The 21627-nt window shown below is 41.8% G+C and overlaps 1 protein-coding gene and 1 long non-coding RNA gene across 2 annotated transcripts in view; one reads left to right on the top strand and one right to left on the bottom strand.

Annotated features, from left to right (window-relative positions):
* The window catches only part of SFT2D1 (SFT2 domain containing 1), a 16248-nt gene extending 7102 nt beyond the window's left edge, over positions 1–9146 (bottom strand). The window contains exons 1-3 of the mRNA XM_072141277.1: positions 8948–9146; positions 5730–5816; positions 3879–3964 (exon numbers count right to left, since the gene is read on the bottom strand). Of these exons, the coding sequence (XP_071997378.1) occupies positions 3879–3964; positions 5730–5816; positions 8948–9010 (236 nt within the window). The 5' untranslated portion in view covers positions 9011–9146. The remainder of the gene's footprint in view (positions 1–3878; positions 3965–5729; positions 5817–8947) is intronic.
* Positions 8867–21627, top strand: LOC140121561 (uncharacterized). The gene is made up of 5 exons (XR_011854126.1): positions 8867–9234; positions 11804–11901; positions 17704–17770; positions 17859–17950; positions 21243–21627. It is a non-coding gene; the product is annotated as an uncharacterized lncRNA (long non-coding RNA).

Here is a 21627-nt window from a genome sequence, read left to right as displayed (position 1 = left end):
TGCTATTCATGTCGGATCTACAACAGACATTACGAGTTGCTATGTCACAGATCGATGCCTTTGGTACATATTCCGGGCTTAAAATTAATTGGTCCTCATTAACCTTTCTTTCCCCGGAGTCTCCATATAGAAGGGTTGGCTCGATATCAGGTTTGAAAATAGTGGACACATTTAAATATTTGGGGATATACAGATAGAATATTCCCACTGCCCCCTAGAGCTTAATGTGATTCCCCTGTTGGAACACTTCAGGGCCAAATTTATAACTTGGGGATCTTTGCCTTCATCGGTTGCGGGGAGAATTAACCTTATTAAACTTATTGTATTGCCTAAGTGTTTATATACCCTGCAGCATATGGAGGTAGCAGTTCCTCACAGATTTTTTTTCCCAGACGAATAGCCTAATTACTTCATTTGTTTGGGGTAATTCCAGAGCTAAATTAAAGCCAACTTCCCTCCAGAGCCTAAGAGCATGGCAGGAATGGCGCTCCCAGACCTTCATATTTATCTAGCAGGTCAACTCAGGTATGTTAGACACTGGTTGCTTAGTGACCCATTGCCGAATTCAGAACATCACCTGGCTCATTTTTTTAAAAGTCGACTGCTTTTTACCGGTTCTTGAGACCCCTCACCTACTCCCAGGTAGATTACTCCCAATACATAAACTAGCTAGATCTGTTTGGCAGCAGGCCGTTGTGGAATAATCTGAAGTTTATCAGAGATACATAAACTGCATGATTTACGAACATGGTTTGCTTTTGGTATAGGTCAGTGATAGCAAACCTTTTAGATGCAGGGTGCCCAAACTACATCCAAAACCCACATATTTATCGCAAAGTGCCGATGCGACAATTTAAACACCAACTCATTACTCCCCGCTCTGTCACATGTTTACATTTCATAGGCACCTGAGGACACCAATACAGTAGAAAGGAGGAGAAAAAAACTTTGGTTATCATTGTAGCTCCTGGGCTGCAAGAGGCCTTGAGTCCTGTCTGGCGAACTCTCCGGTGGGGTGATGGCCGGGTGCCCATAAAGAGGGCTCTAAGTGCCACCTCTGGCACCCGTGCCATAGGTTCGCCACCACTGGTATAGGTGAATTACGTGATCTTTATTATAACTCTATTTTGTATTCATTTGACCAATTGAATGCATCTAAAGACATTCCACAAACGCAGTTTTTTTAGATACTTGCAACTTAGACCTGCTCTTGAGGCACAATTTCCTGACTCTCCTCTTCTTATAGCTAGCTATCCGCTCATAGGGGTGCTTAGATCACAGGGTCCCCGGGGACTAGTGTCTATATTATACTCCCACCTCATTAATGATAAGGTGTCGGCCAATCCTCCGCCAGCATTAGAAAAATGGAAAATACTTATACCCAGCCTGACAGATGAAATGTATGCCGAGGCATTGGAGTCTGCCTTGTATGCGTCTCCAACAGCTAACAACAAACTGATACAAGTATTTTTTCTTAATCAATGTTACTTGACCCCGGCTAGATTGTATAGAATGGGTAGGAAACATACTCCGGGATGTTTGCGATGCCCTGAGGTATATGCGGATGTGTCCAATAATACAGGCATATTGGCAAGAAGTAGCAGTATTACTTACTACAGTACTTAATATCCCTGTTCAACCCACGCCAGAACTTTGTCTGCTGGGGGTGGTGGATGAGGAAGCATGGCAGCATCATATGCGTATATTCCTTAGAGAAACTTTTTTTTTTAGGCAGAAAGGTCATTAAATTAAAATAGATGGCGACACAACCACTTTCTTTATCAACATGGAGGAAACTAGTGAACTCGGTCCTCCCCTTTCATGATCTGATTTATAGAGGGAGGGGTTGCCCCGATAAGTTCAATTAAGGTATGGGGGACACTGGTGTGACTCCTCGGTTACGCTATACTCGGTAAATGCATTTACGTCACAACTAAGAGCATTACAAGCTAGTTAATACTCAAAAGGCAGGTGGGTAAAGCTAGAGTGGTAATATGGCAATTTGATAGAAAGAAAAGTGTAATGAGAAGGAAATCCTGGATTGGTACCCCATATCTGGTGGATCAAATGGACGTGGTCTAGCAGCAGCACTGTACAGTTTGAGTTTGTTTTGAATGTTTTTTTGTTTTTGTTTTCATATCAGCCTTTGTTTTAATAATTTGTGTATGAACAGGACGTAAAGATATAATGTCATGTATTGTGATAACCTTATTTATTGTGACTGTTGTACACTTTCAATAAAACGGGTTTATAAAAAAAAAAAAAAAAAAAAAAGGAGGAGATTATGAGCCCCAAAATACACTTTTTCCCAGTTTTAACTCCCTGAACTCTATTTCATAATTATTCATTATTTATATAGCCTGAATATGAGCAGCAGTATAGCACTAGTGGACTATGGCTTATTTGGTGTAATTTCCAGGTGTTTGGTAGCCTTATGGTTTAGGACTGGCAGCTGTTTTTTGTGGTATAGTACCTGCTGAGCAGGGTAATGCGGCTTTGCTAGATTCCAGTAAATTGAACAAAAAAGGAGCAGAAATAACCTGCACACCCATTACTCTGTAGATAGGGAGCTGTGTACAAGGTGTAGAGGACCTAGTGTGAACATGTGAGCCCCCGTCCCTACCAAACAAGTCAGACCCGATGTACGTAAGGACCTTTCAAATGATCAGGCGATAAAATAGTGAGCATCTGCATTGTAAACAGCACAGTGTAAACAAGGCCAAATGGAAACTGCTATAGATGTCTGGTAAAAGAAAACAAGTTTCAGTCATGCAGTAGAGTAGGTGACAGAATTCATCTGCTGGCAGATGACATGGATGGAAAAAGGCTCAGTTTACAGTCAGTCTGCAGAAGGAATATAAGCAATTACTTCATGAAACCAATAGTGACCAGCCTAAGACATCATGTATGCACTGCTCAACCTAGGGTAAAGGCTAAAAAAGATGATCATAGATTGTCTGTGAACCATGGAAAGTGTTGTGTCCCGTTTCACGGGCCAGCTACAGGGCCAGGCCCGGGACACTGTGCATCATAGTGATATGATGCAAGAAGTTCCTTCTTCCGCATTAAACGGCGATCATAATTACAGTACGACGATGGTCCTCTGTACTGAGGTTGGTCTGTGAAACAGGGCACATCATGGTGCGTACTTCAGAGACTGACCTAAAACAATGGTGTGCAGCCCTTCTAATGAATAGTGTTTGTCACTGAAGGCCTTTCTAAAAATGCAGAGAAATAGTGGTATCAAATTAGCTGCATGAAACACAAATATAAATAAAGGATGGAAAGTTTGGTTAAGAAATTTGTGATCATCAGTTGGGGTTGAGGTTTGTCTAGGGGAAATGAAAAGAACTATTAAACTTTAGAAATGAGACATCAATGGGGTGACTGTTACAATGTAGAAATGCTTGAATGGACAGTAAAGGGATGTGCTTTACACCTTGGCCTGCTGTGATAAGGGGAAGGCGGCTAACATAACCATAGATGGGGCTTCTTTACTTTTACACCACAAAACGGCTTGGATGGAAGTAAAAGTATCACAAGCAAGTTGGAGTTGGGAATGATCTTTTTTACTATGGGCCAAGTGAAACCTTCCTTACAGGAGTTTTTTTTTACAATACCCTAAATCAATGTTGCAGGATTATAGGTTGTTTGATAGAAAGGAGTCTCTAGTAAACTTTATATATTACAATGAATCAATCCAAGTTGCATTCAAGATTTTTGGCAGCAGAAGGACTGTACATGGGCTGCACAAATTTAAATACCGTCGGAACAAAACAGAGCCCGTGTTAAGCAGAAGCGGACCTGAACCACTATGACTCACCACTATCTGGAAGACAGACAAGCAGGATACTGGTAGATAACCCTTATTTTTTTACCTGGCTAATGCCGCAATGTTACCGATTGTATAAAATACTGCAAACAGTTTTATTCCAGCACCGGGAATCCAAAGTAATGCACTTCCCTAGAAGAAATAAAAAACAACTTTCATTAAACACTGTGTATAAAGGACCGACTTTAAAAGGGAAAGACGTGCAAATTTCCATTTTTACTCATTAAAATCAATTAACAAAATGCATCTGTTTTAGTTACTGATTGTAGGATTATTCCTTCCATTTCCTCTCTGGTATTATGGGTGCTGCCATCTTGCCTGATCTCTACTAACAGCATTTAGCAGAAGTCTGGGGAGGACTCATGGAGAAGGGGAATTATCACACGCTGGCCATGTGGCAGATTATTTTACACCAGGCACTATATACTTCGCTACCGCAGGCGCAGGATATACAGAAGGGAAACTTCAAACATGCCCAGATATGTCTAGCTTAAGTAGGGGGACATTTCTGGGATGGCAGGATCTGAATCCCTGCTAGCATAGTGTGTATTGACGTTGGCCTTTGTTACCTTGGTCCGAGCTTTCTGCAGGTCATTCACTAACTCCTAGAAACCCCCCGTGTGTTCTTGTAATCATTTTGATCCCACGGGAAGATATCTTTTTCCCCCCTGTAGCTAGTGTTTAGTTAAACTGATTAGTCTTAATTAGGAAAGGCACACACCAGTCTATATAAGACCCAACAGTGCATATCACACCACATGAGAATTGTCAGGTCTAAGTACCTGCCCAAGGAGCACAGAAACAATTGTGGCAAGGCACATACCAAGGTTAAAAAAGAATTTCTGCAGCACTCAAGGTTCCTAAGAGCACAATGGCCTCCATAATCCTTTATTGGAAGAAGTTTGGGAAGGCCACAACTCTTCCTCGACTTGGCTGTCCAGCCAAACTAAGCAATCGTGGGAGAAGAGCCTTTGTGAGAGGAGCTTCAGAGATGCAGTAAGAATATGGGAGAAAATTCCACAAAGTCAACTATCACTGCAGCCCTCCACCAGTCGGGGCTTTATGGCACAGTGTGCTGATGGAAGACTCCACAGTGCAAGGCATATAAAAGCCGTATACAGTTTGCAAAAAACACATGGACTGCCAGACTATGAACAAAAAGATTATTTTGTCTGATGAGATGAAGATTGAACTTTTTGGTCTTGATTCTAATCGGCATGTGTGCAGAAATCCAGGCACTGCTCATCACCTGCCAAATACAATCCCAACAGTAAAACATGGTGGGGGCAGCATCATGCAATGGGGGCATTTTTCAGCTGCAGGGACAGGACGACTGGTTGCAATTGAAGGAAAGATGAATGCGGAGAAGTACAGAGATATCCTGGATGAAAACCTCTTCCAGAGTACTCTGGACCTCAAGCTGGTCTGCAGGTGCACCTTCCAACAAGACAATGACCCTATGCACACAGCTAAAATAACAAAGCAGTGGCTTCAGTACAACTCTGACCATTTTTGAAGGCTAGTGCCCTGACCTGATCTCTGTATCCCAAAATCCAGGTGTGAAGAACTTGTTGCATCATTCCCAAGGAGAATGGTGAATACACAACTCATAATTCTAGCAATTGCAATTCAGTGAGATGGCCTTTGCATGTTTTTTTTATATAATTTAGCTACAAAAGTGTATTCTAGCACTGTTTATTTATTATTCATTGAGAAGCAGATTTTCTTGAGTAACAGATTTGAAATTTCACCATATAACTACATATTGGGGGACATTTATCACAACTTCTATAGCAGAAAACTGGAGTAGAAGCCCTGAAATAATTGCAATTGACTATCACAATATAAATCTGCTACAAGTGTGTGGAAAAATGGATGAAGGGTCTGGTTTACTTACCAGGATCGAACAGACAATTCCTGAAACAAAGCATATTGCAAACCATTTCACCCGTGTTCCAAAACTTAATGACGATGTATCCAAAACCTAAATGAAAATGTTAAAAAAAATTAAAGTTTTAATGTACTGTTCTTACATTATTTGTACAAAAAGTTCATTACAGTCAAGAATGGCCATACACAAACTAATGTCAGCTGAGCTAACAGATAGCAGCAGGGTTGCCTGAAGTTTAAGGTGCCAGGACACTCTCCTCAGAGAAAACCAGAACGGAAAAATATTTTTAGCCTGTTCAATCTTCCGTGGTATGCAGGCCTCTGCCAGAAAATTCATGGATGAAATTTGCAAGCAAGATTGATTGAGAAGTCAAACAGTTATCTAATGTGTATGGTCCCCTAACTGTGAAAGAACCATCTAAAAAACTATGACCCAACATCTCAGACCAAGGAATTAGATGCAACGTGCATGGTGCTTTACTTTTTTAAATATATATGTGGAAACATGATTATCAATAAATTATTTAAAGCAAACCAGTTATAATAAGCCAACGTTACCTTCTCAGAAGCAGATGTCCTTTGGCAAGCAAGAAAGAAATGAATAAAAAAACAAAACAAATAAAAACAAGCAAAATAAAATAATGATCACACGACAGCAGTTTTATTTTTGGGATACTGCAGATAGTAAGAGAAGATAAAGCACACTTGTTTTCCAACAGTTGTATACAATATGATAATAAGATCCATAGTCACATTTTGCAACAATATCTTGCTATTTTTCAAGTCCTATAGATAAATCAAGAAAGTTGACACAAAAACCACTATATTCAGAGCACATGTTTTTACATTCTGGAAAAACATAAAAAAAGTGTAACTGTAAAGTTACTGAAAACGTTAGCACACCTGGAGAGAGCCTTTGACAACAATTCAAATAATACCTGTATCATGCTGCTGGTTTATTCCTAGCTTTATATACAGCCTATTATATCTATCATCCCTTCTTATAAAATCCTATTCACCTATTCCTGAAGTGGAAAGCACTTCCTAGTTGTGATATCAGCTAATGGCATTGAGGGTACTCACATGAATTAGGACAGTATTTGCAATTGACCGACCTGAAGCAGTCCTGTTTACTTAGTGGGAACTGCTATTCTCCTGCACATAGTCTATTGCTCCTCCCAACAAGCTCTGCCCTCCCTCCAACCATGTACAGATTCCCATGGTAACAGACTGAAACAGATCAGCCTGGGCGGACAAGGTAAAACTTCTGATAGCAGCCAAAGCCTGCAGATTGCCAATTAGAGTAAATTTGCTAATATTTTTGCTTGGTGATGAGTTAGGCAAAAGTTTTTATACTTTACGCTTGTACATTTCTCTTTTTAAAAAAAAAAAAAATTAGGCTCCCAATACTACTTGAATCCAGGGGGATCTAATAACTTAACTTCTGCAACAGTATTTGGGAATGTTGCCAGCAATCTGTTTTGGTCTGCCACAGGCAGACAGTTACATTTCTAACTTTGAGAAAGGATTGGTAGTTTCATAAAGAATCCTGGCCGTCACAGCAACACCCAAATGATCTCACTGGGGGCAATAATCCATTCCAATATTGCGCAGCTGGCATTTAAATGTTTGATCTACTAACAATGCTGGCACCAATCAAAGGTGTTAGTAGCATAACGCAGCAAACACTCAGTTTGTATGGAAAGCACCAAGCTTGTGGCTCTCTCCATACTTCCCTTGGAGCATAACAACTTAATAATCTATTGCTTTGCAGCAAGTAGGTTGAAATATATTTGCCAGGTTTATAACCACCATCATTGAAATGCAGGTCACCAATAAGAGTCGGATCTCTCGTCACCATTTCATCATTCTTCTATTTATTTGGGTTTTCTAAGATCCTTTGATGATCACTGCCGACTGTGTATAAATGATGTGAACTTTATGCTAAATGCACAACATCAAGTCTGTCTAAGTGATCAAATATACTTGGCCCAAAAAGATAACATTGGATTCCTTCGCTCCTCTTCTGCTCTCTATGGCCAACATGGTAACACTCTTTAAAATAAGCAACTTTGTAAAAAGATACATACTGCTTTGCAATTTGTACAAATAAATAAGATTGCAAATAAACACTGCCACATAAGACTTTTCTCACAGTAGTTTTTATCAGCTTTTTCTATGTTAACAGGAAACTTCTCACCGACACAGATAGAAAACTTCCTCCTCTCTTCAGAAACTGGGGACACCTTAGAAACCCTAACTGGAACTTGGCCTATGTTAACCCTCAGTCGTGTGTAACCTAAACTTTCAGCTAAAGAGGAGGCCTACAAGAATGGACCCTAACGAACAATAGAGTACCCCTGCAATATAGTATACCATAGTACAATATAATGGCTGAGTTGGGGAATCTACCATCAAAATTAAGCAGGATGATAAACCAAGCACACTTAGGCTATATTCACACTGCCGTTCCCCGCCCGTACCGTACCGTAGGAAGTAATGGCGCACGGCGCCGTATTACGGGTAAAGATAGGACAGGTCCTATCTTTTTCCCGGGTACGGAGCGGTACGGTGCCGCACCGTACCGCTCCCGTAGGGCGCCGTGCGCCCATTGCCGTCTATGAAGGACGTATATCGGCCGTATATACATCGGCCGTATATACGTCCTCCATACGGTCGTGTGAATGTAGCCTTACTCATAGATCTAGCCATTGTGAGTGTAGTAATCTTATATTAGTTGTCCATGGCTCCCTTCCTTTTAAAATAAACTGTTGATTTTAGAAGGAAGGAGCCCATGATTATCACAGTAATGGTATCTAGATCTATAAGTGTCCCTGGTTTATAATGATGGATTTTTCTGGTAATTTTCATGCAACTACAGCGGCCAATCATTGGTTTTGGTGGCCATAGGAGAAAGAATAATGGCCGGGGGTCACACACCACCCATACCATGATATCTTAATAGTGACTACTGGCTATAGAGTTATTGTATGTCATGCTTGAGGGATGCAGCAGAGGTAGGGGCTTAGCTTCATACCAAGGAGAAATAACACACATGTCTCATAGGGGAATACCTGGAGAAGACCCCCCCCCATTATACCATAGAGTGGGTGAGCAGGAAGCACATACAGCACAGTATAACAGCTGCTCTCCGGACCGCACAGCCCTGCCCCTCGTGTGCCCGGGTACAACGGTGACATCCGCCATGTACACAGCATTATATACCTGAGCTGTCAGCCCCCGCTCCTCGTCCTCATGGCCGTTCAGGACTCTGCGCAGCTTGTCCATGCTTCTCCGCACAACTCTTTTGCTCCACTAACGACCCCGGTCAGCTGCCTCCCCTGCACGGACTGTCACGTGACGACAGCAACATGTGACTCCCTCATCCTGCTGTGGAGCGGCCGTGCACGCGCTGACCCCTCCCATTTCCCGGGTGCGTGACCGTGTACGGAAGCAGCCGGTACCGCCATTACTACCCCGGGAGTCAGGGGCAGTGGAGAATGCGGAAATAGGTTTATTCATAGGGGCCACTTGTACTGACTTTTCATTATAGTATATTCATAGTCCAGGTGTCCACACTGACCGTGCATAACGAGAACGTGTTCTTGTGAAAATAAGAACAGTTTGTCTTTCCCATCCGTTTATAGCTGACAAATAGAGGGTCACGTGACCTCATTTTGGTTTTGTTTATTTTTAAAGACGCACAGAATCAAATGCAGCATCACCTCACTGCTTATGGTGTTCACCTTGAAGATGTCTGATATTTGTTATCCATGGCCTCCTTCCTTCTCAAATCAACTTTTTAAATTATGCAAATGAGTCTAAAGGTCTAGGGCAGTGGTGGCGAACCTATGGCACGGGTGCCAGAGGCAGCACTGGGAGCCCTTTTTGTGGGCACCCGGGCCATCTCCCCAGCACACCAGACATAACTCAAAGAATCTTCCTGCAGTTCCAGGCAACTTAAAAGATGCTGCTTTCAGTCATATTTTGAAACTGACTTCGCTACTTGGGACTGTAGGAAGAGAGAGAATTAGACATGTTCTAATTGGAGGACCTTCTGCTGGCCCCACGATTTTCTCTGTACAGAGGGAAACTGGAAAGAAGCTAAAATGTGTTGCTGTCCTTAGACCTCGCGATAAATAAGCAGGGTTTTGGGTTGTAGTTTGGGCACTCGGCCTCTAAAAGGTTCGCCATCACTGGTCTAGGGGCATGCACTGAACCAATGGCTGACTAAACCCTGCCCCTAATTGGGTAACCACATCCCCTTTAACCTGATTATATTGGATTAAAAGTGGTGTGGAGAGGGTCTACTTACTGGACTGAGACTCCTTATTATACTTTTAATAGAGAGCTGTTCAGGAGCCAGAAGAGCCGGTTCTTTATAGTTAGCGGAGCCTAATAATCCATCACATTAAGAAGAGCTGAACTTCCGACCACTACGTTATGCAATATACAGCCCAAGAGAGATGGGAAGATCTGCATTGTGCCTGTGGCCCCATCCTTTTCATGAATCCAAACTATGAAAAAAATGAATCTATGGGTTTCCTGCCTCGGATCTGGATTGTCGTTTGTGGCCCGTGTCATTGGTGTGTGAGGTCTGCTCACAAAAGCCTGAGCCAAGTTTTCCGACTAGGGCAGTCAGGGCCATGGATGACATGGTTTTGCTTTTGTGTTTTATCTATTAACATCAAGTCAACACTGCGAAGAGGGGCGTGGCTTTAGCGGAGTGGAAACTCAGACACAATTAATATCAATTAATAATTCACATGCTGCAGATTGTAATCGTCCTCCTGCTCCAAATCTGCAGCAATTCCTGGACTGTATACTACTCTAAAGATCCTGTTTCAGGGGGACACATACCAGCATGTGGTACAATGACTTGCAAAAGTATTTTGTCCCCTTGAACTTTTCTACCTTTCGCCACATTTCAGGATCTAAACAGAGATATAAGAAGCCAAATACAGGACCATTCTGGAAGAAAACCTGTTGGAGTCTGCAAAAGACCTGAGACTGGGAAGGAGATTCATCTTACAACTAGACAATGATCCCAAACAAAGCAAAATCTACAACGGAAGGTTCACAAATAAATGTATCCAGGTGTTAGAGTGGCCAAGTCACAGTCCAGACCTAACCCCAATCTAGAATCACTGAGCTCCAGCTGTTTTCCAAGGAAGAATGTGAAAGAGTTTCAGGGCGCTGTGACAAGGGACGTTTTGGCTGCGTTTGCAAATGCAGACCAAACCGAACCCCTGGGGTGGGCTGTGACCTGATCGCATTGGCGTTTCTATGGAAACGTCCGCGATCGGGAACGAGCCACTGTTGCTTTGCGTTACTTTAATGCAAAAACACTGGCGCCTTGTTCCCAATCGCAGGAGTTTCCATAGAAACGCCGATGCCATTGCACCGTGGCCTGCCCCAGTGGGTGCGCTTTGCTCTGCGTTTGCAAACGCAGCCAAAACGCAACGCGGGACAGCGCCATCAGTCTCTAGATGTGCAAAACTGATACATACCCCAAGCAACTTACAGCTGTAATCACAGCAAAAGGTGGAGCTACAAAGTATTAAATTTGGCCTAATAATATTGCATGCCCCACTTTTCAGATATTATTTTTTACTTTAAAATATCCAATAAATTTAATTCCACGTCACAATTGTGTCCCACTTGTTGATTCTTCACTAAGAAAGTACAACTGTATATCTTTATGTTTGAAGCCTGAAATGTGGCAAATGGTTCAAGGGAGCCGAATACTTTCGCAAGGCACTGTGGATTTCCTTTGATACAATGGTTTGTGTGCCCTGTGGAAAAGTGATTAAACCAGGCTAGTTTACTTTCACCCATACTTGTTTGTCTAGTAAGCATCCTGTTTTGCAGCATTGTTTATCATGTTAGATAACTATTGTTCTCCATCTGCTTTGTAAATATTACAAGTTGGGCCTAAACAAAAATGGCTCAGATTGAAATAAATTCACTAACAACTTAAAATAAATATGGTATACCACACAAATATATGTATATATTTTGAATTTTCACTGATCCATTGTCCGTGGAAAAAATTATGAAACGTCCAAATTTTTTTCACAGATGCGGATCACGGAAGGCAATAGAAGTCTATGGGTCCACAAAAAAACTGATGTAACAGTTAGATGAAACTAGTAAAAAGGAGTGGTGAATAGACAAATGTAAGTTGAAACCACATTGATATGTGTATTGCTGATGTTATTGTGCTTTGCAGCCTTGGAGCAATGTCCCTATGCATACTGTAAGGTTGTATTTACATGAATATTTCATCTCCCTGACACATTTTAAATCGTTCAGAATCATCCTATGTGGGATTCCTTTATTTCATATCTATTTACCTTTGATGGTGAAGTGGGTAATTTATAGGGCATCTACCACCAGGATGAAGGATTATAAACTAAGCACACTGACATACTGATGTGTGCCCCCTCTGGTAGGATCGGCTATATATAAATGTATACCATTTACAAAGTCATTTTTTTTTAACTGTAAAATCCACCATGCATATCACACTATGAAGCGGTTAGTTCACACAGTCGTGGTCGATTAAGAAAGTGTTTCATGCACTGCTGTATGATGGAAGCAGCGCCCCTCCGGAGACTTAGGCCGACGGCACACGTGGCGTTTTGAATCCGTTTTTGGGCCGTTTTTAAGCAGTCTGTTAAAAAATGCATGTGTTTTTGAAACCGCTTCTGTTTTTTACCAGTTTTGCCAATTATCTTAATTAGCGCAAAAACGCATGATACATTTTCCTTGAACAGAACACAGTCTCATGACCACAACCATAGAGCTATTGGAGGAGATTTATCAGGGCTTGCGTGATAGTTTTTTGGCATACTAGCCCTGAAATAATCGCACAACAATTTTGTGCCAGGTACATCAGGAGGGGTGGGACTTTATATGATAAATTCCCCATTGTCTATAATACTAAATGTTCCATGTCATTATCATTTTGAAGTATACCAGATATCAATGTGTTAAATCATACAAAGTTTCCTCCAATAGTTTTTCCACAATGAGTAGCCATACACCGGATTATCCTGCTTGGTGGCATGCCAGCAGCAAACTAGGTGGGATTTTTGCATTTGCTACCAAACAGGTGTGTATTTACATTTCTCTCCTAGCTGAGCAACTTTTTACCCAACACAAACAACTTTGTTCTCCATGGCTGCAACACCACTGTTACCCTACAGTGTAAACACATAAATGTACATCCCCCAGTCTTTTCTGACAAAGTCTTGTATCAGCCACTGAAGAGCAAATGTTGCTTGTCTCAGTAAACACAGATTATTGATGTACATCTATGTGGTACGTATGAATACATTGTATGTTTTCTGTAATACATTTTTTTACTTCCTGTAGCTGAAAGTTTTTGTAAAAGTGAACTTTTTAAAATTTTTTCAATATTTACTAACTTCCCTAAACCAGGCATTTCCTTTTCTATCTGGGTGCAGTCACACGGACCATTTTGATTCTGAACGGAATCAAAGCAAATGGGGGCGTGCCATGGCCCAATCGCATATATATTTTTCTAAAGAAATGCATGCGATCAGTAACTAAAGCCTGGTGTCTTGTATTTATACATTACAGGACACCAGATGCTGGTTACTGATCGTATGCGTTTCCATAGAAACGCATATGCGTTCAGGCAGTGGCACACCCCATGCGATTTGATTCCGTGTCTAAATGGAATCAAAGCGGTACATGTGAATGCACCCTCTGTGGTCTTACCCAGAGGCAGCGGTCACACATTCCACTAGCGTTGCATTCATAACGCCCCCTTGTCCGCTAACATGGTGTAATGAATGCAACTCTAGCGGAATGTGTGACCGCGGTCTAACTCTGAAGCAGGCCCACAGCCTGAGGGCGCATTTACACGTTGTGTTTTCATTGCTTTTTTCTCACGCTTTTAAACGCATCCAAAACTAAAGTGGGAGGGGGTTTGACCAAAACACATATGCGTTTGCAATATACCACTGCCACTTGTTTTTTTGGATGCGTTTAAAAACGCAAGAAAAACGTCACGTGGGAAGGCGCCCTGAACTGGTACTCAAAGGCTGAAAGAGAGGGACTTGAAGGATTGCAGATGAGCTTCTAAAACGCTTGTGATCGGGAACAAGCTCCACGTTTTGCATATAAACAATGCAAAACATGTCAAGCTTGTTCCCAATCATGTTTCACTACAAATGCTCCTATGATCGGGCAAGCCCCTTCCTTGAACCCGTCTATGAACGCAGCCTCAGGATGCTGCCACATGTTGCGTTCTTGGAACGTTTTTAAACGGACTGAAAACGTGTTCATTTTTTGTGCTGAAAAACTTGGCTTATGCACGAATATATACGGTATGTTATGATACCAACTGAAATCAGTAAATAGAAAGCAATCCTGCAACTCACTAAAACCTAATTTCAGCTGGTCCAACTGATGGCCTTAAAAATGTCTCTCATTACCAAGTTTCCACAAAAGTAACATCTTATAATAGATAAAACCCAGTGAGCATCTATCATAGTATCACAGTATGTAAGGCTGGACAAAGATGCAAAAGATATTTTTTCTTTCCAGAAAGTCATCCATGCCTCTCTTGAACATGTACATAGAGTCCGCCATAACAACCTCCTGCGGCAGAGAGTTCCATAGTCTCACTGCTCTTACAGTAAAGAGCCTTTGTCTATGGCAATGGTAGAATCGCCTCTCCTATAGTTGTAGACGATGCCCCTTGTCCTGGTCACAGTCCTAGGTATAAAAAGATCTTTGGAGAGATCCTTGTGTTGCCCGTTCAGGTATATGTACATTGTAATGAGGTCTCCCCCAACCCGTCTTTTTTCTAAACCGAATAATCCCAAATTTTGTAATCTGTCAGTGTATTCTAATCCCCCCATTCACCTAATAATCCTGGTTGCTCTCCTCTGCACCCGTTCCAGCTCTACTGTGTCCTTTTTATACACTGGTGCCCAAAGCTGTACACAATATTCCATGTGTGGTCTGACCAGTGATTTGTATAATGGCAAAACTATGTCCTTATCATGAGAAACTATTCCTCTCTGCATACATCACATCATTTTATTTGCTTTAGCAGCAGCTGTCTGGCTCTGGTCACTAAAATTTAGTTTACCATCAACCAATACCCCCCAAGTCCTTTTCAACTCCAGTTTTACCATGTGATCTCAATACATTCACAACCTTATTGTTGCAAAGTATATTTATGGCACTGGTTACGGAGGATTTTCTAAACCACTGAAGGTTCCAGTAAGCACAGTTGAGACTAGAATGCACAAAGAATGTACTGTATATATACTCGTGTATAAGCCGAGGCACCTAATTTTACCACCAAAAACTGGGAAAACCTATTGACTTGAGTATAAGCCCAGGGTGGGAAATGCATTGGTCACAGCCCCCCCCCCAGTATATATCCAGCAAGCCCCCAGTAGTATATAGCCAGGCTGCTCCCAGTAGTATATAGCCAGCCTTCCCCCATGTAGTATACAGCCAGCCTGCCCCCATGTAGTATACAGCCAGCCTGCCCCCATGTAGTATACAGCCAGCCTGCCCCCATGTAGTATACAGCCAGCCTGCCCCCATGTAGTATACAGCCAGCCAGTCCCCAGTAGTACACAGCCAGCCAGTCCCCAGTAGTACACAGCCAGCCAGTCCCCAGTAGTACACAGCCAGCCCACCCAGCACTTAAAAAAAAACTTACATACTCACCTTCCGGCGCCCCCGATGCTTAGCGCTTCTCCTCGATGTCTGCGGGTCTCCTCTTCTCTCTTCCCCACGGCTCCTCTTCTTTCTTCGATTTTCTGTAACAGCCGGCAGAGACGCGGCCATGTTATCTGCCGGCCAGTGCATACTATGATGTCAGCGGCCGCATCATAGTATGCGCCGGCCTGCAGAGTGCATGGCCCCGTCTCTGCCGGCTGTTACAGAAGACCGAAGAAAGAAGAGGCGCCGCAGAGAAGACAGAAGTGGAGCTGCGCTGACCACCAGTGCCACCAGAGGGTGAGTATATAAGTTTATTTTCTTAATTGACTCGTGTATAAGCCGAGGTGAGGTTTTTCAGCACATTTTTTGTGCTGAAAAACTCGGCTTATACATGAGTATAAACAATAATTTCACCTGGTGCTCCCCACAAGATTGTTGGTCAGTGGAGTTGTACAAAGGCTAATTTTAGATAAAACAATAAGCAATACACGGCAAGTGTGCTCTGTGATTGTGCTGTATAGGATAGGGTTAAAGGAAACCTAATAAGGTAGATCAGTGGCAGGTTCCCCTAATCTATAGTATGATAACCCTTTTTAGGGCTAATCCTTTTGTTCCCCAAATGTTTTATAATTGTTAATGGTTCTAATATGCAAATATACTAAAGAGGCTACTGGGGAGTGGAATAGCCAGAGCTGAGGCTACTCCACGTCCCAGTAGCCTCTTGCAATCAGCCGTGGGGCAGGGAATAGCCATGCCGTGTAGCCTCAGCTCCAGATACTCCACACCCCAGTAGCCTCTTTAAAATTCCTCATAATTCAATTTAAATTTGGACACTTCAACTCTTTCCAGTGTAATGCTATGGCTTTTCTTGCTTCTGCTAGCATTCTAACTACAGACCATCTACATTCTGGCGGGATTATCTCCATATTTAAATTCAGAAGAGCAAGTTCCGGACTTAGCTCAATTAGTGGGCATCAGATCTGCTTAATCAGATTCTGGACTCCCCCGCCCCCCCCCCCCCCGAAAATTTTAATACTGCTACAGTTCCACCAAATATGTAATAAATTTGCTCTCTGTCACTTTCTAGCTCAAAAAACTTTGCTAGTCGCGATGGAGATATGTAGCATCTTGTCTGTAGCTTACGAAGACTCTCAATATGGTTTATACAATAATATATTTTATATGGTCGTGACACGGCTAGTTGCCACTGGCTTAGCGAGAATGAGTTCCCCAAATCCTTCTCCCACTTTATCATATAGCCCATTTTTTTTGGTACTCAGTACTTTGCAGGTCTTTATAAACCATAGGAGATTCCTCCCTTCAATATATCCGTCCCATATAGGAATTTATTAAACTTGGAGCATTCCGATGGATTTCCCCTTACCCTCTTCAATAGATTGTTTTTAATGACCCAGCTCTTTAGACCTAGATATTGCATAAACAGTCTATTAAATAACAGCTCATCTTTGCATAATGTGGAAAGAGGGATCAGCGCCCCATTGGCAATTAAATTCTCTAATGTCCTGATGCCTAATTTTTCCCACAGATGTAGATAAAGGTTTAGACCTATTTCCTTCAAAAATTCCAATTTGATGTCTCCATAATTAATATTTATACGCAAATTCTCTTTGTTTTTTTTATTCCAAGTATACAAGAGATCCTTTGTTGTTTGTAAGAAAGGTTCTAACCTAAATGAGGCCAAGTATTTTAATAAAATGGCCCCTTTTACTGTAATCGGGCCAATTTCTGCGTCTTCTATTTTGGTCCAAACGTTGTTATATTTACTGTCCCAAAAAACTTAATTTGTTCAATAATTGCCGCCTTATGATATAATACAATATCGGACTCCCATCCCACCTTTCTCTATTGATGTTATCATAGTTTTTCTATTTTTCCGCGATGCCTTACCTGCCCATATAAATTTTAGAAACAATTTTTGTAATTGCCTCCAATATTCCAGAGGAAACCTAACTGGTATACATCTCACCAGATATAAAAAATGCGGTATTAGATACATTTTTACTAGGTTAATTCTTGCAACCCACGAGAAGAGTAATCTGGCAAATTTATCCAGTTCCTCTGTTAACTTTACCATAAGTTTTTTCTAATTTAGTTTAATAATTTTTTCAATCGATTTAAGCTCCTAAATACTCTATTACCTTCGTAGGCCAAACAAATTTAAAATACATTTTTATTGCAAGGCTTTCGATCTTGGAAGTATGAATCAAAATGATCTGAGACTTTTTTTCGTTCAATTTATAAAGGGAGACTTCTGCATACTCGTCTAGAACCACCCTCAATCTAGACATGGATCTCATTGGGTCTTGGCAGGTAATGATCATGTTGTCTGCATATAATCCAATAGTATAGATACCTGACTTAGTAGTAATTCCCTTGATTTTGCTATCCAATCTCATAGTTTGCACAAGCGACTCAATATATAGATTGAAGATAAGGGGTGACAGGGGACATCCCTGTCGAGTACCGTTCGAAAGGTAGAACTTAGTAGAGGTAAGCCCTGCATTTGTTACTGTTGCCGATGGCTTGCTAGATAATAACATTATTGTGTTCAAATAGCATCCACTGAATCCGAAGTTTTCCAAAGACGCATAAAAGTACCCCCAGTGCACCCTGTCAAATGCTTTTCCAGCGTCTAATGACAGGACTGCACCGGGGGCCCTCGAGGCATCTGCTATCTGGACCAGATTAAGCAGTCTTCTTGTTGCGTCTCTTGTCTGCTTCCCTCTAATAAAACCAAACTGATCAGGTGACAATAATCTATATAATGCAGCCGACATTCTCCTAGCTAATATAGATGAAAAGATTTTCAGGTCCGAGTTTAAAAGTGAGATTGGCCTATAATTTGATGGAATGCAAGGATCTTAATAGGTAGATCCGTGGTGGTAGGTTTCCTTTAATAACATGAACATCAATTCATGTTATTGCTTTCCAAAATTTAGCTACAGATAAAGCCAATATCTACTTTATCTATGAGCTGTAAGTAGCTCCTCTGTGCACCATCCTTCAACTTCTCCTTGCATCCTTCTGGGCGGTGGGGCAAATTTCTGCGTGCTATAACTTTAGATCCTTGGCACCTAAAACCTAGGATAGTGTTTCTAGATGCCACAGATCTGGACATATTAACTGTTAAAGTGGCAATTGGGCTCCTAAAATCCAGGCCATAGAGGGTGCTACCCAGTGAGGACGTATGAGAACCATCCTTTGCAGAGAAAGGGTTCATCTGTATGCTAATGAGGCAGTTGGTACACCTAGGTCATGTCCTCAGTACCAGGAGCACTGCTATTCCCCTGAATCACCCTCATCTTCTTCCATTGTTGTCCCATGCTTCTAACAAGACAAATCTCCTGCTTTCTAATGGAGTGGGTAATGGCCCAGGCAAGATAAAGGTTATCAACATATCCCTGCATTGATCCGATTCTACATAGAATCTGAAGGTCCCTACATATCAAACATAGTGGAGTCGTTTTTGGAAACTTACCTTAAATCACCTTTTATTCCCTACCTGATTGAGAGACGAGACTGACTCTAGGAAAACTGAATTGTATGTGGGATAAGATTTTAGAAGTTGGATCTCTTTTGTGTTTTCACAATCACCTAGTATATAGTATTGAGTAAGTAAAATATATAGTAAGAGTAAATGACATAATTTACTAAAAGTTAATATGTTAAAATGAGTTTATATATTTCCAAATTTTAGCAGTTTATTTTGCTTGTTTCAAACAGTGCAAGAAGTCCACCTTGTCAAACTAGTGCAAAAAGACTGAAAAAACTATCTACGTTTTGTTAAAAGATTACACCCAACTTTAGCAATATGACTGTGGTACAGAGACCTGGGCTAAGAAAATTAGCTCTCTTAGGTTATTAAAGGGAAACTGACATGGTTAAGTAGCATTCCAAAAGTGCTGTTTAACCCATTGATGATTGACATACAGCCATTTACAGGCAGTCCCTGACTTGAGGACACCTGACTTACAGACTACCCCTAGTAACAGACACACCTCTCACTATGATCTTTAGTCCTAGGCCACAATGATAAGCTGAAAGGTGTCTGTAATGACAGCACAACATTTTTTTCTGGATTTACAATGATAAAATATACCCGTTTAGGGTGAATTCACACGACCTTTGGGGGGCGTTTATATGGCCGCTGTATATATATGTCCCCCATAGGCCGGCAATGGGCGCACACATATCTATGTAGAAGGGTGGGGACAGGCAGCACTCACTCACTCCTCTTCTCCTGAGCGCTGATGTGTGAATTCACCCTTACACTTACATAAAAATTCAACTTAAAGGGGTTTCCCCACAAACTAAATTTAGGCCCCCCTAGATCGCGAGAACGAGGGGTCAAATTTAGCGCTTTGACTTTTTAGAAATGAAATCAAAGCACACGGGGGCATGCATTTAAAAAATACAAGTCACCGGATGCTGGTTATTGATTGCATGTGTTTCCATAGAAACACTTATGCGACCAGGCCGTGGTATGCCCCCGTGTGCTTTGTTTTTGTTTCTAAATGGAGTCAAAGCGATACATGTGACAGCACCCCGAGTATATCCAGGTGCCTTGTGCCAGGAATTGTGACATTTTCATGATGCTGCGTTCACATGTAGCATTTACAGTGTGGCTGTAAAAAATGCACTTGCATGTGTCTCTGAGTGCAATGATATGTCTCCATGATGTATGGTGTAAAATGCAAGTCTCAAAAAAAGACCCATTGAGTACAATGGGTCAGAGTGCAATGCAAGTTCCATGCATGAAAAGCACACGCAGAACACACATGTGAAAAACACAAGTGAAGAAGGCGCCTTAGTCCTGGTGTAGACAATTTCAGTTGCCCCAAGACACAACCTTGTAACTTCTGGCTTAGGGTTGGCCACCATCTTGGATTTCTGTGAGAGATCGTGCAGATGAGATTTCTGTCTCTCTCTGCTGTGTGCCTGTGCCACGCCTCCTGCACGGAGCTCAGAGACACTCACATCCTGCCAGCAAACAGATTGTGAGCACAGAGAGTGGAGCTGCAAACTACAAGGAGATAAGTGATCTGGGGGAAGGCAGATACCTGAAAGATGTCACTCTCCGTATGTAGATTAGAGGGGAAAAAAGGGGGAGGGGAACAGAGAGAAAAAAGCGCTAGGGGTTTAGGGGTGCTTCTTGGTGAGAAATGTACTCACTTTTTCTGGTTGTGCTATACACAGGCACAACACTGGTTTAGGCATTTACGGTGAGCAACTGCTGCCACGTCTCCACCCTCTACCTGGGGTAACAAGAGTGTGTGACAAATGGATAGAAGGGGAGATTGCTGGTTGTAAATTCTGAAGTTCTAGAGTAAAGGTTTTCTTTTATTCGGAAGGCAATTTTTTGGAGATGACACGTTTCGCACTATGCAAAAAAAAAAAAAGACTATGCCAGCATGATCCCAGCACAACAAGACCAGACCTGATGAAGCACTTTGCGAAACGCGTTGTCTCCAAAAAATTCCCTTCCGTATAAAAGAAAACCTTTACTCTCGAGCTTCAGCGCCATCCAGACGTCCCTTTTTCCTACATAGGGAGTTACAACCGGCAATCTCCCCTTCTATCCATTTAGCTGAAAGATGTAGCAGAGATCACAGTGTAACAGTGTCAGTGAACCTCTGCCTGTCAGCCTATGTGTAATCTCATGCATCTCTGATCTGTCTCATCTCTGCTTCTATGTGTCAGTGTGTTAGTACAATGTCAGAAGCCAGATGAAAGTGCATATACACCTGTACCCCGATAATCTAACCACATTGTCACCCCACAGAACAAGATGTGTCTGCTTAGAGAGGCTCCGCCCACAACCTGTAATTTTGCACTGAGCAGCCTAATGAGTGATAGGAGCGAAAACAGCAATGAAACTGAGTAAAATTGTAAAGTAAGGGGTTAAAATGATCTTTATCGTGTTAACATCACTTGGGGATTGAAATGTGAGGATTTTCTTTCTTCCTTTAATATTATGTTAACGTTATGTAAACAGCAACACAGTGTTAATACATTTTACTACTGTTATCAAATGCAAATCTTAACAGCAATGTAGTTAGGCCAATCTCCTTCCCTTAGCCGTTACAAAATGCAGTGTAACTGCCACATGTCAATGCTGCCTGATTGTTCTTAGGCCACATGCGCACAGGCCTAACTCGGCCCACAAA

This window comes from Engystomops pustulosus, chromosome 3, assembly GCF_040894005.1.
Source record: "Engystomops pustulosus chromosome 3, aEngPut4.maternal, whole genome shotgun sequence".
NCBI classification, from domain to species: Eukaryota; Metazoa; Chordata; class Amphibia; order Anura; family Leptodactylidae; genus Engystomops; species Engystomops pustulosus.
Note: the sequence above shows the minus strand (reverse complement) of the source record. Positions and strands in the feature narration are given on the sequence as shown.